Source organism: Lepus europaeus, chromosome 5 (assembly GCF_033115175.1).
Source record: "Lepus europaeus isolate LE1 chromosome 5, mLepTim1.pri, whole genome shotgun sequence".
NCBI classification, from domain to species: domain Eukaryota; kingdom Metazoa; phylum Chordata; class Mammalia; order Lagomorpha; family Leporidae; genus Lepus; species Lepus europaeus.
In genome coordinates this window covers 20,169,635-20,183,026 of record NC_084831.1, presented here as the reverse complement: position 1 = coordinate 20,183,026, position 13,392 = coordinate 20,169,635, and the positions used below count along the sequence as shown (strand labels likewise).

At 61.6% G+C, this 13,392-nt stretch overlaps 1 protein-coding gene across 1 annotated transcript in view; it reads left to right on the top strand.

The window, feature by feature from the left end:
• Positions 1–11,188, top strand: part of SLC9A1 (solute carrier family 9 member A1) — a 57,480-nt gene extending 46,292 nt beyond the window's left edge. Inside the window, exons 3-12 of the mRNA XM_062190723.1 lie at positions 1,667–1,917; positions 2,354–2,571; positions 4,180–4,382; positions 7,024–7,113; positions 7,581–7,651; positions 7,770–7,943; positions 8,029–8,143; positions 8,233–8,334; positions 9,191–9,263; positions 9,596–11,188. Of these exons, the coding sequence (XP_062046707.1) occupies positions 1,667–1,917; positions 2,354–2,571; positions 4,180–4,382; positions 7,024–7,113; positions 7,581–7,651; positions 7,770–7,943; positions 8,029–8,143; positions 8,233–8,334; positions 9,191–9,263; positions 9,596–9,936 (1,638 nt within the window). The 3' untranslated portion in view covers positions 9,937–11,188. The remainder of the gene's footprint in view (positions 1–1,666; positions 1,918–2,353; positions 2,572–4,179; positions 4,383–7,023; positions 7,114–7,580; positions 7,652–7,769; positions 7,944–8,028; positions 8,144–8,232; positions 8,335–9,190; positions 9,264–9,595) is intronic.
• Positions 11,189–13,392: the final 2,204 nt, after the last annotated feature.

Here is a 13,392-nt window from a genome sequence, read left to right as displayed (position 1 = left end):
GTCTCCCACGTGGGTGGTAGGGACCTGAGCCGTCACCTGCTGCCCCCCGGGGTGCACATTAGCAGGCAGCTGGAATCAGGAGCGGAGCTGGGACTTGAACCCAAGCGTGCTGATGTGGGGTGCAGGCTCTCCAAGCAGCATTTAAACGCCTGCCCCCGCATGCCTCCTTTCTGAACGTGTTTTGCCTTATCTAGCCTGCATAGTAACTCCACAAGATTAGCAGTTGGGGAAACTGAGGCACTGAAGGCGGCTACATTAACTGATGAGTGATGTAGCTTGGACTCACATCCACAGACTAAATCTAGCGCGCAGACACTAACCACTGTACTATACTGCCTGTAGTTCCAGAAGCACAGTACCAGGCCAGAAAGGAAGACCATGACTTCTGTACCTTCAGCCCCCACCAGCCCACATGGTGGCCTCTGAGGACCCCTGACTCCCCCAGGCTGGGAGAGAGTTTCCGTGTCCAGACCCGAGAGCTTGCCCGCTGACGCAGCTCTCCACCACTGGAGCCCCCTGGCCTCGCAGATGGCCGTGGGCCAGGCAGCACCAGGGCCTGGCCTGCGCTCGGCATCTCCCCTTCCCACTCGGCCCCATTGCCCAGACAGCAAAGCCGAGGACAACCCCTGAGCTGCCTGGCCTCGGGCCTGTGCCCAGTATGCTGCTCCCCTTGTCCCGTTCCCATGCTCCCGGGCACTGCCCAGGTCCTGGCGCTCCGGAGGGTTCCCCTTCCCCTGAGATTGGGAACGCCCCCGTTCTTTGCTGGGAGAGCTGTTAGGACTCACCTAGGTAGACCAGGCAGCCAGAGTGCTGGCCGCTGGAAGGAGGCTTGAAGCTGAGCCTACTGATGGGGTATCAGACCCTGACCTCAGGGGCACAGGTCCTGCTGCCCGGGGCTGGGGCCCTCTGGCCTGTGTTCAGCACTCGGAGCCTCAGCTTAGCAAGGCAGTGGGCAGCCTTGGCCTGCCTCCCCCGACGGGTTGGCGAGTGTCAACCAGGGTAACGACTGTGCAGGGGCCTGACGGCTCCCAAAGTGTCACTTACCATCCATCCGATGGTAGTGTCACAGTGACCCAGGAGATGGGAAGCCTAGAGGGCCTCCGGCTCTGCAGCACCTGGACTTGGCTGTGCACTGCGGCCACCTGTAGAGATTTCTGGGCCCCACCCAGAGAGTCCAGGTTGGGTATGGCCCGGCCATGTGTGTTTTCATAAGGTTTCAGAGGTTAAGAAATCTGTCCATTGTCTGAACTTCCCCACTTCCTGCCACAGATGGGCGTGGTTCGGGCAGGGTCCTAGCAGTACCAGTAGCAGCCAGCACTGCCTCGGGCACAGTTCTGAGGGCTCTACCCTTGCTTACTAACTTAATCCTCACAGCAGCCTATACAGCAGGCCTTATCATTATCCCCATTTGATAGAGGGGCAGACTGGGGCACAGGGAGCGGCAGGGCTGGGGTTCCACGCCAAGCGATAGGGTTTGTGCCCTGACGCAGTGGGGCAGCTGCATGGACGCCCTGTGACCCTGGCTGTGGATCTGAGCACCTGCTTGGCGCCAGGCATTCTCCTGCCGTTGGGCTCCGTGGAGGGGACAGGATCAGCCTGGGGGACCCCAGGGAGCCACAGGGCCAAGGCCCTGCCCTCCCACCCACAGCCGGCACGCCCTCCCCAGGTGCTGTATCACCTCTTTGAGGAGTTTGCCAACTACGACCACGTGGGCATCGTGGACATCGTCCTGGGCTTCCTGAGCTTCTTCGTGGTGGCCCTGGGCGGGGTGCTCGTGGGCGTTGTCTACGGGGTCATCGCAGCCTTCACCTCCCGGTTCACCTCCCACATCCGCGTCATCGAGCCGCTCTTCGTCTTCCTCTACAGCTACATGGCCTACCTGTCGGCCGAGCTCTTCCACCTGTCGGGCATCATGGCGTGAGTGGGGTGCAGCAGGCTGTGGGCTGGCTGGGGACCCGGGGTGCCCCGGGAAGCCACTGAGCCTCGAGCCGGGGGAGTCACCCCTGCTGCTTCCAGTGAGCCCCGCAGGCGCTCGGGGCTTCCACGGAGGAGAGCGGAGGTCCTGAGGCCACACGGGGTCTCGAGTGGGAGGCTGGGCATGCGGGGCCGTGGGTGCAGCGGTTCCCGGCTGCAGTAAGGGGGCCCGGTTCCCTGCGGGGAGTCCGCTGCGTCACTGAGCCAGGGAGGCATGGGGCGGGTGGGCGACTTTGTCCCTCCAAGACTCAGACGTTGAACATGCAAGGTGCCCGTGCCCGTGGGGCTGAGGCAGGACTAGGGGAGACCAGGGGTCAGCCAGTGAGGGGGAGGGCCCGGGAGGCCCCGCCCACCAGAGCCCCGTGCTCCCGGCCTGCAGACTCATCGCCTCGGGAGTGGTGATGCGGCCCTACGTGGAGGCGAACATCTCGCACAAGTCGCACACCACCATCAAGTACTTCCTAAAGATGTGGAGCAGCGTCAGTGAGACCCTCATCTTCATTTTTCTCGGTGTCTCCACCGTGGCCGGCTCCCACCACTGGAACTGGACCTTCGTCATCAGCACCCTGCTCTTCTGCCTCATCGCCCGCGTGCTGGGTGAGCACGCGCGCGTGCTTGTGTGTGGAGGGGTGGGGGGCGTGCTGTGGGGTGGCCCTGTGATGCGTGCGGTGTGTTGTGCACAGGGGCCCCAGGGTGCTGAGGGTGTGTGTGTACGCGCGCGCGCGAGGAAGAGGACTCGGCACGCCTGTCTGCGGCGCAGGTGCCGTGCTGGCGCCTGAGGGGCGGGCAGCGCATGCTCACTGCGAATCTACGGCCTCGGGGTGGGTCGTGGTGTGTGGGAGTGCGCAGGGGAGACCCTCTGACTCTGAGTCTGTTGGCTTCCTGAGCGGGGCACAAGGCCTCTGGAACCCAGGCCTGTGAGGCTGAGCCGAATGTGGGTCACTGCGGCCCAGAGGCCAGAAGCTGTGTGCAGCCCCGCCCCTCCCCGACTCCACGCCAGCTGGGGGCTGCAGGAGGGACCAGCGTCAGGCCCTGGGTTCATGCACATGTGCGAGGTGCACCTCATCTCTGGGGCTGGGTCACCTCCCACTCTGATGAGGAGCAGACCTTGGCCCTGAGTTGTAGAGTGTCACGTTCACTTGGTGCACTTTTTAATTATTTAAAAATAATTTATTTATGTATTTGAGAATCAGAATTACAGAGAGGGAGAGACAGAGAGAGGTCCTCCGTCCCTGGTTCACTCCCCAGATGGCTGCAACAGCCGGAGCTGGGCTGATCTGAAGCCAGGACCAGGAGCCTCCTCCATGACCCACATGTGGGTGCAGGGGCCCAAGCACTTGGGCTGTCCTCCACTGCTCTCCCAGGCCGTTAGCAGGGAGCTGGATTGGAAGAGGAGCAGCCGGGACTTGAACCAGTGCCCAGCGCTGCAGGCAGAGGTTTAACCCACTACGCCACAGCACCGGCCCCCACCTTGTAAACTTTTTAAAAGATTTATTTTATTTGTTTGAAAGGCAGAATTACAGAGAGAGAGAAAGATCTTCCATCCGCTGGTTCACTCCCCAAATGGCCACAATGGCCAGGGCTGGGCCAGACTGAAGCCAGGACTAGGAGCTTCGTCCAGGTCTCCCACATGCAGCAGGGCTGCAAGTACTCGGACCATCTCCCACTGCTTTCCCGGGAGCATTAGCAGGGAGCTGGAGCCAGAGCAGAGCAGCTGGGGCTTGAGCCAGTGCTCTGGTGTGGGATGCCAGCACCACTGCCGTTGGCTAGACCTGCTGTGCCGCAACGATGGCCCCACCTGGTGTACTGCTTAATGTGGTTCTTTTCTCTGCGTTTTTAATAATGTTCTGGAACTTTTTAGCACATGGGACAGTAGAGCAGCTGGTGGTACCCCACGTCCCCATCACGTTTAACAAGTACCAGGCTGTCCCGGTCATAATTCATCTTACCCCCTTTCCCTCCTGACCTCTGGCCGCTGGAGGCCTTGGCCACATCACAGCTTGTCTAGTTGGTGGTGGTGGGGGGGGGCCTTCAGGACCCACCCAGCTCTTGGATTGAGGGATTCACGTCGCCTCGGGCCGAGTGACCAGGGAAGGGGTGAGCTGGGCGGGTTTGGCAGTTGGGGCTTCCTGGGTATTCAGAGAAGTCACTGGTGTGGAGCCAGAGGATGGGGGCAGCCTGACCCCTCGCCGCCCTCCCTGGCAGGTGTGCTGGGCCTGACCTGGTTCATCAACAAGTTCCGCATCGTGAAGCTGACGCCCAAGGACCAATTCATCATCGCCTACGGCGGCCTGCGGGGTGCCATCGCCTTCTCGCTGGGCTACCTCCTGGACAAGAAGCACTTCCCCATGTGCGACCTGTTCCTCACCGCCATCATCACCGTCATCTTCTTCACCGTCTTTGTGCAGGTGCTGGCCCAGGGTGGAGCAGGCCCTGGCCCTGGAGCCCTGAGAGACTCGCCGGGGGGCTGTGCGTGGGTTCTGGGGCTCAGCCCTCCCTCTGGCTTGCTTCGTGACCTGGGACGAGCCACACCCCCTTTCTGGGGAGCGCCGAGTGAGAATCGTGATAATGAGTGGAAAGTAACCAGAACACTGCCCAACTTGATTAGGAGGCTGGGAGGCATTGAGCAAGGCGGATACGGTCAGTGGGCCCAGGATCTGCTTTGCTACCAGCTCATCGTAGGGCAAGTTAAACATCTTAGGGTGTGATGTGTTTCTGCATGTGCGACACATGAGGATCTGGGAAGGTCCCCAAGCGAGGCTGGAGGAGGCCTGGATCCACCGTCACTCTTCTGCCGTGTCTGTGACCCTGGGAGTGACTCTCCCACCTCTGGGTCTCAGGTCCCGGAAGTGAGGGGACTGGGCCAATGAAGGCAGGAGTCCTCCCATGTGTGGTCCAGTGATTTCTGTCCTCAACAATCCCAGCTTAGCTCACACACACACACACACACACACACACTGCTCCTTCTCAGTGGTCCCAGTTTAGCTGACACACACACACTCACACTCATACACTGCTCCTCAATCCTAGCTTAGCTGAGCCACACACACACACATGCACGCACATGCACACTTGTATACTGCTCCTTCTCAGTGGTCCCAGCTTGGCTGAGACACACACATATACACTCATACACTGCTCCTTCTCAGTGGTCCCAGCTTAGCTCACACACACACACACACACACTCACTCACTCATACACTGCTCCTTCTCAGTGGTCCTGGCTTAGCTGAGCCACACACATGCATGCACACTCATACACTGCTCCTTCTCAGTGGTCCCAGCTTAGCTGACACACACACACACACACACTCACTCACACTCATACACTGCTCCTTCTCAGTGGTCCTGGCTTAGCTGAGCCACACACATGCATGCACGCACATGCACACTCATATACTGCTCCTTCTCAGTGGTCCCGGCTTAGCAGACACACACACATATACGCATGCACACGTATACATACATGCACACACACACTCTGCTCCTTCTCAGTGGTCCCAGCTTGGCTGAGACACACACATACACACTCATACACTGCTCCTTCTCAGTGGTCCCAGCTTAGCTCACACACACACACACACTCACTCACACTCATACACTGCTCCTTCTCAGTGGTCCTGGCTTAGCTCACACACACACACACACATACACACTCATACACTGCTCCTTCTCAGTGGTCCCAGCTTAGCTGACACACACACACACACACTCACTCACACTCATACACTGCTCCTTCTCAGTGGTCCTGGCTTAGCTGAGCCACACACATGCATGCACGCACATGCACACTCATATACTGCTCCTTCTCAGTGGTCCCGGCTTAGCAGACACACACACACATATACGCATGCACACGTATACATACATGCACACACACACTCTGCTCCTTCTCAGTGGTCCCAGCTTGGCTGAGACACACACATACACACTCATACACTGCTCCTTCTCAGTGGTCCCAGCTTAGCTCACACACACACACACACTCACTCACACTCAGACACTGCTCCTTCTCAGTGGTCCTGGCTTAGCTGAGGCACATACACATATACATATGCACACGTATACATACATGCACACACACACACTCTGCTCCTCCTCAGTGGTCCTGGCTTAGCTGAAGCACACACACATACACACATACATATACATGTACATGTATACACATATACATACACACATCTATACATACCCCCCACATACACACAGACCCACATACACATGCACATTCATGCACACAGATGCACACCTGCTCCTCGCGGTCCCCACGCAGGTACTGAAGCCCAGTGGGGCCGTGGGAGCCGCTCTAGCTGACCTGGCCCTTGGACCTCGAGCACGTGAGGAGCACTCTGGCCGGGCCGCCTCCTCTTTCCCGGTCTTTGTCTCTTTCCTGGGCACTAATCCTTGCAAAGGCCTAGATGGGACGCAGCTGGGAGAGGCCTCCTGTGGCTCAGCTTTTCACCTTGACTTTGCAGTTGTGTGTGCTGAGGTTTTCACTGAAGGCGGCACTGGGTGGGAACCTCCTGGAGCCAGCTTGCCTGGGTGTCAGTCTGGGCTCTGCTACTTCCTGTAGGACCTTAGAAGGTCCTGAGCCTTGGTTTCCTCATCCGTGAAATGGGGACATTGAACTGCCTTCCTGGGTTGTTGTGGGTACTGGAAGTCTAGCAGAATGTAACTGGGCCTGTCATTTGGCCAGTGTGCAGTCATAGCAGCTGTCCAAGTGATTCCCAGGTGCTCCAGGCACTGCCGTGGAGGGGCAGAGACAAGCGGTTCTCCCTGACTTCCTTGGGGTTGTGGGCCAAGTGTGTGGTACTGCCCATGCTTGGACCCAGGCCACGTGACCTGTGTGGGAGTTGCTGGCTGGTTGGGCTCAGACCTCTGCCTGTGTCTCCCTGAAGAAGCAAGCTTTAAGGACCTGCCTTTAGGTGCAGGGAGAGAGCTCAGGGACCCCCCCCCCCTCTGGTCCCTGGAGATGGGGCCCCGGGGCCACCTTGGGGAGGCGGGAGGAGGCACAAGCCAGGAGAGTCTGACAGCCACCTGTGCCCCCAGGGCATGACCATCCGGCCCCTGGTGGACCTGCTGGCCGTGAAGAAAAAGCAGGAAACAAAGCGCTCCATCAATGAGGAGATCCACACGCAGGTACGGAAGCCGCGGGGCCTTGGCCTTGGGCGCTGGGAAGCAGCTAGGCCTCACCTCTGTGTCTCCTGCCGGCCCTCCCCTATCCCAGCGCTGGGCCATCCCTCCGCCCCTGGAGGTGGCCTCCAGGGCCTGGCCCTAGGGAAGGTGTGGTGTGGGCAGCTGGGAGCCTGAGGAAGGGACCTTGTGCCATTTTTCTCTAATTGGAGCTCATCCCAGCCTGGAGCGAGGTGGCTTCAGAGAAGGGGACCTCAACCAAGCTGCAGGGGTGGTGGCTTTTAAGATGCCCAGAGTCAGGAACCCTGGGCTCCAGGATGTGTGTCGTGCGGGCGCCCCCTCCTGGCCACTTCTGGAACTATGGGGCTGGGCAGAGCAGTGCCGCAGCTGGGGTGGAAGGGGGCCGCCTGTCAAGGTCTCGGTCGGGCAGGAGCCCAGTAGTGAGGCTTGACCTGGCCCTGGGCCCGTTTCAGTTCCTGGACCACCTTCTGACAGGCATCGAGGACATCTGTGGCCACTACGGCCACCACCATTGGAAAGACAAGTAGGTGGCAGGCCTGGTGGGCCGGCGGGCAGGGAGGGGTGGGGAGGGTCTCCAGGGGCCCAGGTGTCTCCCCATGCCTGGGGTCTGCCTCCATCCTGCTCTTTCCTCCTGCTGCCAGGCTCAACCGGTTTAACAAGAAGTATGTGAAGAAGTGCCTGATCGCGGGCGAGCGCTCCAAGGAGCCCCAGCTCATCGCCTTCTACCACAAGATGGAGATGAAGCAGGCCATTGAGCTGGTGGAGAGCGGGGGCATGGGCAAGATCCCCTCAGCCGTCTCCACCGTCTCCATGCAGTGAGTGCCCCGGCCCCTGGCCCGGCGGGCCCTGCAAGGGCGCGGGAGTTCTCCTGGGCACCCACCCCGTGCCCTGTTCTCCCAGGAACATCCACCCCAAGGCCCTGCCTACCGAGCGCATCCTGCCGGCGCTGTCCAAGGACAAGGAGGAGGAGATCCGCAAAATCCTGAGGAACAACCTGCAGAAGACCCGGCAGCGGGTGAGGCCCCTCCCACCTGCACAACCCCGCCCCCCACCCGGACCCACCTGGACCTGGGCCTGCCCTGACCGCCGCCCTCCCTCCCACAGCTGCGCTCCTACAACAGACACACGCTGGTGGCCGACCCCTACGAGGAGGCCTGGAACCAGATGCTGCTGCGGAGACAGAAGGCCCGGCAGCTGGAGCAGAAGGTGTGTCCCGGCCTGGAGCCGCCCGCCTTTCTCTGGGCGCCTGGTTCCTCCTCTTGCACGCCCACCCCCCGCCACGCTGCACCGACCACTCTGAGGACATAGGCACTCAGGCTGCTCCCTGGGCGCCGCCACTCACCTCGAAGCCCCAGCCCAGAGCAGGTTCTGGAAGGCTGCCTGCTGCACCTGCCCACTGGAGCCACGGAGGCCAGGGCGGGCCCCTGCTGCAGCCTCTGATGTCTGGGCTGGGAGAGTGTGTCCCTGTCTCTCTGCACCCCCTCCTTCTCCAGGGAAAGGACAAAGCTGCCCGGAGGCTGCGAGTGCCGGAAGCGGAGTGGCCTCTGAGGCCCGGGCCCTCCCCCTGCAGAGCTCCTGAAGCACCGGGGGCCCCCGAGCACCCTGGTCCAGGAGAACGTGGGAGCCCAGGGAGAAGGGACGCGGGCAGAGGGGGCCCGGGCAGAAGGCAGGATGCGTGTGCAGGTCCCTGGAGGCAGAACGCAGCCTGGGCCAGAAGCTGAGCGGTTCAGCTTTGGAGGAGGCTGGCTGATGGCATAAGGGTTGGGCGTGGAGAGCCGCAGAGGTCCTAAGGGGGGGGGGGGCTGGGCCAGGGTGTGGCAGGGGAGGCGGGATGGGCTTCAGGAGCACAGCAAGCCCCATGTCCACACGTGTGGTGTGACCTGGGGCTATCCAGGGCCCTGTGGTCTGGAGCCTGGGGCACAGGTGAGGAGCCCGAGGCCCGGAGTGGCCCAGGCTGCCGGGCTTGCTGAGCCCCCCCACCCCCGAAGTGCCCCAGGGGACGAGCACCCTGGCGCCCCCTGCAGGAGGGGCTGTGCGGCTCACCCTGCCTGCTCTCTGTCAGATCAACAACTACCTGACCGTGCCGGCGCACAAGCTGGACTCGCCCACCATGTCCCGGGCCCGTATCGGCTCAGGTAAGAGTGTCCCGCGCCGAGCCAGGAGCTGTTTCTGCACCAGGGACGGCGCTCGCAAAAGAGAGCAGGGCAGCCCTGCTGGCGTCCCCTGGGGAGAGGTGCAATGGAGGCAGGGGTCTGCGCCGCGCCCCCAGCACAGGCAGGCTCAGGGAGGAGCCCCTGGGCCTGGGAGAGGAGCTGCGGGGGTAGGGCCGAGAAGGCCCCCCCAGGGGGTGGCTGCACTCAGGAGGGGCTCGGAGTGGCTGGCCTGGGCTGAGGGGGCTTCTGGAGGCGGGGTGGGTGCTGGGCAGGGCCCGGGGCGGGACCCAGCTCCGCCCGCTCTCGGTCCCCAGACCCGCTGGCCTATGAGCCGAAGGCAGACCTGCCCGTCATCACCATCGACCCGGCGTCCCCGCAATCGCCCGAGTCTGTGGACCTGGTCAACGAGGAGCTCAAGGGCAAAGTCCTGGGCCTGAGCCGGGAGCCAAGGGTGGCCGAGGAGGCGGCGGAGGAGGACGAGGACGGGGGCATCGTGATGCGGCCCAAGGAGCCCTCGTCCCCGGGCACGGACGACGTCTTCAGCCCCGCGCCCAGCGACAGCCCCAGCTCCCAGAGGATGCAGCGCTGTCTCAGCGACCCCGGCCCGCACCCCGAGCCCGGGGAGGGGGAGCCTTTCATCCCCAAAGGGCAGTAGCGCAGCAGCGCACCTGCCTCCAGACTCTCCCGCCACAGCAGGGGCTCCCGGGGGAGCTGGGGCGCCGGCCCCGCCCCGCCCCCACAGCATGGCAGCTGGGCCCCAGCGCCCACCGCAGCACGGCTTCCCCTTGCCTCCTGGGAAGCGGCCTCCACCCAACGGAGCTGTCTTCCCCATCGTCTGGCTGGGGCGGTCCGGCTTCCTCCTGGGGCCGGGGCCTGCAGCCGCCCAGGGAGCCCCTGCCCCCACTCCATCGCCCCCTCACTCAGACCAAGCTTCCTTTCTAACCAAAGACCTCTGGCTCCAGACGGGGAGGGGGCCGAGGCTCCCTCGGCTCAGGGGAGGCAGCAGGGGTACCAGGTGTGCAGCTGGAGGAGGGCCAGGCGGCGCGAGGGTCTCGGCCCCGAGCTGCGGGCTGACGCCCTGGAGCTGCTGTGCCCGGAGCCGAGAGGTTTCGGTTGGTGAGGAGACTCCGCTGCGCCCCTACAGGGCCCGGCGCGGGGCTGTTCAGGGTTTTGCTTCTCTGCACTGGCGTGGACGAGTCTGTCCACACAGAAGGCGCTCCTGTGTTTAAACCATTTTTGAAGCCCTTGGCTCCATGGACATCTGCCCCTCTGGCTCCCTCCCTCGGCCTGCGCAGAGAACTAACGGCCTCTCACAGGTCGTCCTCTGCCGGCCGGGCTCTTAGCTGTTGTCCGAGGCTCTGATTTCAGAAAGGGCCCCCACCCCATCATGGGCCTCCGGGGCCTGACTCGCTTCCTGTGGGCCTGTCTTTCCGACTTGGCCCACCACTGGGTTGGCCCTGGAGCCCAGACCTCGCGTTCACCGCAGCCTGCTTGCTGTGGAGCCCGGTCCTCAGGGAGAAGGCCCCGCGGATCTCCCGCTGCAGCCAGGGCTGCCGGGCTAGGCAGGGACCTGGGCCCCCAGAGACACACACTCCCCCCATCACGGTCACCATGGCCAGGCCTGGGCCTGTCGGTGTCGGTCCCCCCCAGGACACTCCCCCTCCCAGGATCGTGCAATAGTCAGTGTCCCTCCTCCCAGCGCACTGGGCCACGGACGCCAAGCCCACCTGCCCATCTCCTGTCCTGTGGGCAGCAGTGCCTGTGCCAGGGTGACGTCGACAACCATGTACAAAGCCACCGCAGCTGCTGCCGCTCTGCCGCCTGTACAGAAGAAACCGAATCTTTTTCATATTCTAATAAATCTATGTGAGTTTTTGATAGAGTTGAGGGCTGTCTCCTGGGGGCCTGAGCTGCCTCACTCAGAGGCCGGCACAGAGAAGCGCTTGGTGACCACTGGCTGCTGCTGTGGCTACTGCTGTGTGCCTGGCAGGGGAGGTACCACAGTGAGCAAAGCACCTGGCCAGTGTCGAACACCTGAACATACGGGTGATGATGGGTGAAAGGTCAGGGGGCGTGTCAAGGAAGGCTTTGATGGGTGTGGGGGACCCTAGGGGAGGACTCAAGCCTGAGCCAGGGCAACCAGGTAGATAAGATCTCAGAAGGTTCCCAGTACGCTAGTTGGGATCTGAGGAAAAGCTACGGCCAGGTCACAGTGACGGCAGGGGAGACAAGGGGGCTTGCAGTTAAGGTTTGAGTCTTTATAGTAAAGGCAGTGGGTGGTCGTTGAAGCTCTGTGTTCTCACCTGTGCAGTGGGCACAGTGGCCCCTGGCTGCAAGATGCTCAGGTGTGTAGCAGGCCCAGTTCTGCAGAGATTGTAACCCCAAGATGCATTTCCAGGAGCCGACCACCAGAGGGCAGTGGGGTCCTGTGCACGCCCCAGCTGTCCAGCAAAGCTACTCCTTTGCCCAGCCTGAGACCTGAGTGTGGAACTAGTTTGACTCAGAAGCCTGCAGGAGGGCAGCACACCATGTATTCTGGTGTGAATGGGTGGCCCAGCAGGCGATGGGCACTCGGTGCGGAAGAGAAAGGTCACCTATGAGGGACACATCCCTGTGAGGCTCCTGCTCCAGGGTGCTGCCACCACCCCTGCACCTGAACAGGGGGGGGCGGGGGGCATCGGCGTGGCTGCAGCTGTAGATGGCGGAACTGGCCCTGCCCCAGCAGGAGCCCGAGAGGAATGTTCTAAGAGCTTGGCCCAGCCCTAACAAAAGCCCGAGGGGCCATCTGCCTGAGCAGCATCCCAAGGGAGGCCACACCCGGCAGCTGCCCCTGTGGATGGGCAGAGAGGGGCCGTCCAGGCTGAGCCGTTCTGCCCTGCTCGCGTCCCTCCTGCTTCATCGTTTGGGTGATGAAAGGTTTTGGAAATAGATTGTGCCATCAATTGTGCCAACATTGTGAATGTACCAGATGCCACGGAATTGTTCATGCTAACGTGTTTGATTTTGTGCTGTGGGCATTTCACCTTCAGTTTGTTTTTTTGTTTTGTTTTTTAATGAGAGAAAAGGTAACGCCTCATCTCCAGTGCCCTAACTTAAACTTCAGTCATCAGCAGGGCTCTAAACGAGACAGCAGAGGGCGCAAGTGACAATGACAGAAAACCGCTACAGGGTTGGGCTTCGGCACAGCCTTAGGATGTGCCCTGGGACGCCACATTCACCATCCGAGTGCCTGGTTCAAGTCTCAGCTCTGTCCCTGAGTCCGGCTTCCTGCTAATGCAGACGCTGGGAGGCAGCAGGTGACGGCTCAAGTCACTGGGTCCCTGCCACCCGTGTGGAAGAAATGGAGCTCCAGGCTCTTGGCTTAGGCTTGGCTGAGCCCTGGCTGTTGTGAGCATTTGGGGAGCGAACGAGCGGCTGGAAGATGTGTCTGTCTCTCTGTGATTCAGGTGAACAACAATTCAATGTTTTAAAAAAGAAGGCTGCCACAGCCCCTCCTCTGTGGCAGGTTGGGTCAGCGGGCTTGGCATGCTCCCTCTGCCCCTCCGTGTTCCTCTCACCGTCTGCCAGCCCCTCAGCTGACTGGGGGCTTATCTGCTGGGTGCCCTCAGCCTTTATTGCTATGCAACTCAGCTTCTTACTGGCGCGGCAGTCGGCTTACTCGGATTGCATTCATGTCATTCCTGGACGTGGGGCAACAGGAAGTCACCCAGTGAATCCCCTGGATCCCAGCTGTAGGCTCCGTGCCCGCCCTGCAGAGTGTAGCAGGCGCTGACTTTTCTGCCTTTTCCAAACCAGTCGCCCTCCCTGGTACAGTTGGTCCCCCCTCAGCCCCGCCCCGCCTTTTGGTTAAGCGATGGGACCGGGGGAACACGCTACTTCTGACTTAAATTTATTTATTTCTGTGAAAGGCAGAGATCTCCCATCCCTGGTTCACTCCCAAAGTGCACTCAAAAGCCAGAACTCAGTTAAGCCTCCCACACTGGTGGCAGAGACCCGAACACTCGAGCCGCCATCTGCTGCCCCCCAGGCCGTGCGTCAGCAGGCGCCGGAATGGGAGCACAGGCACTCGGATGTGGAAGGCAGGCCCCCCAAGTGGCAGCAAGTGCTGCTT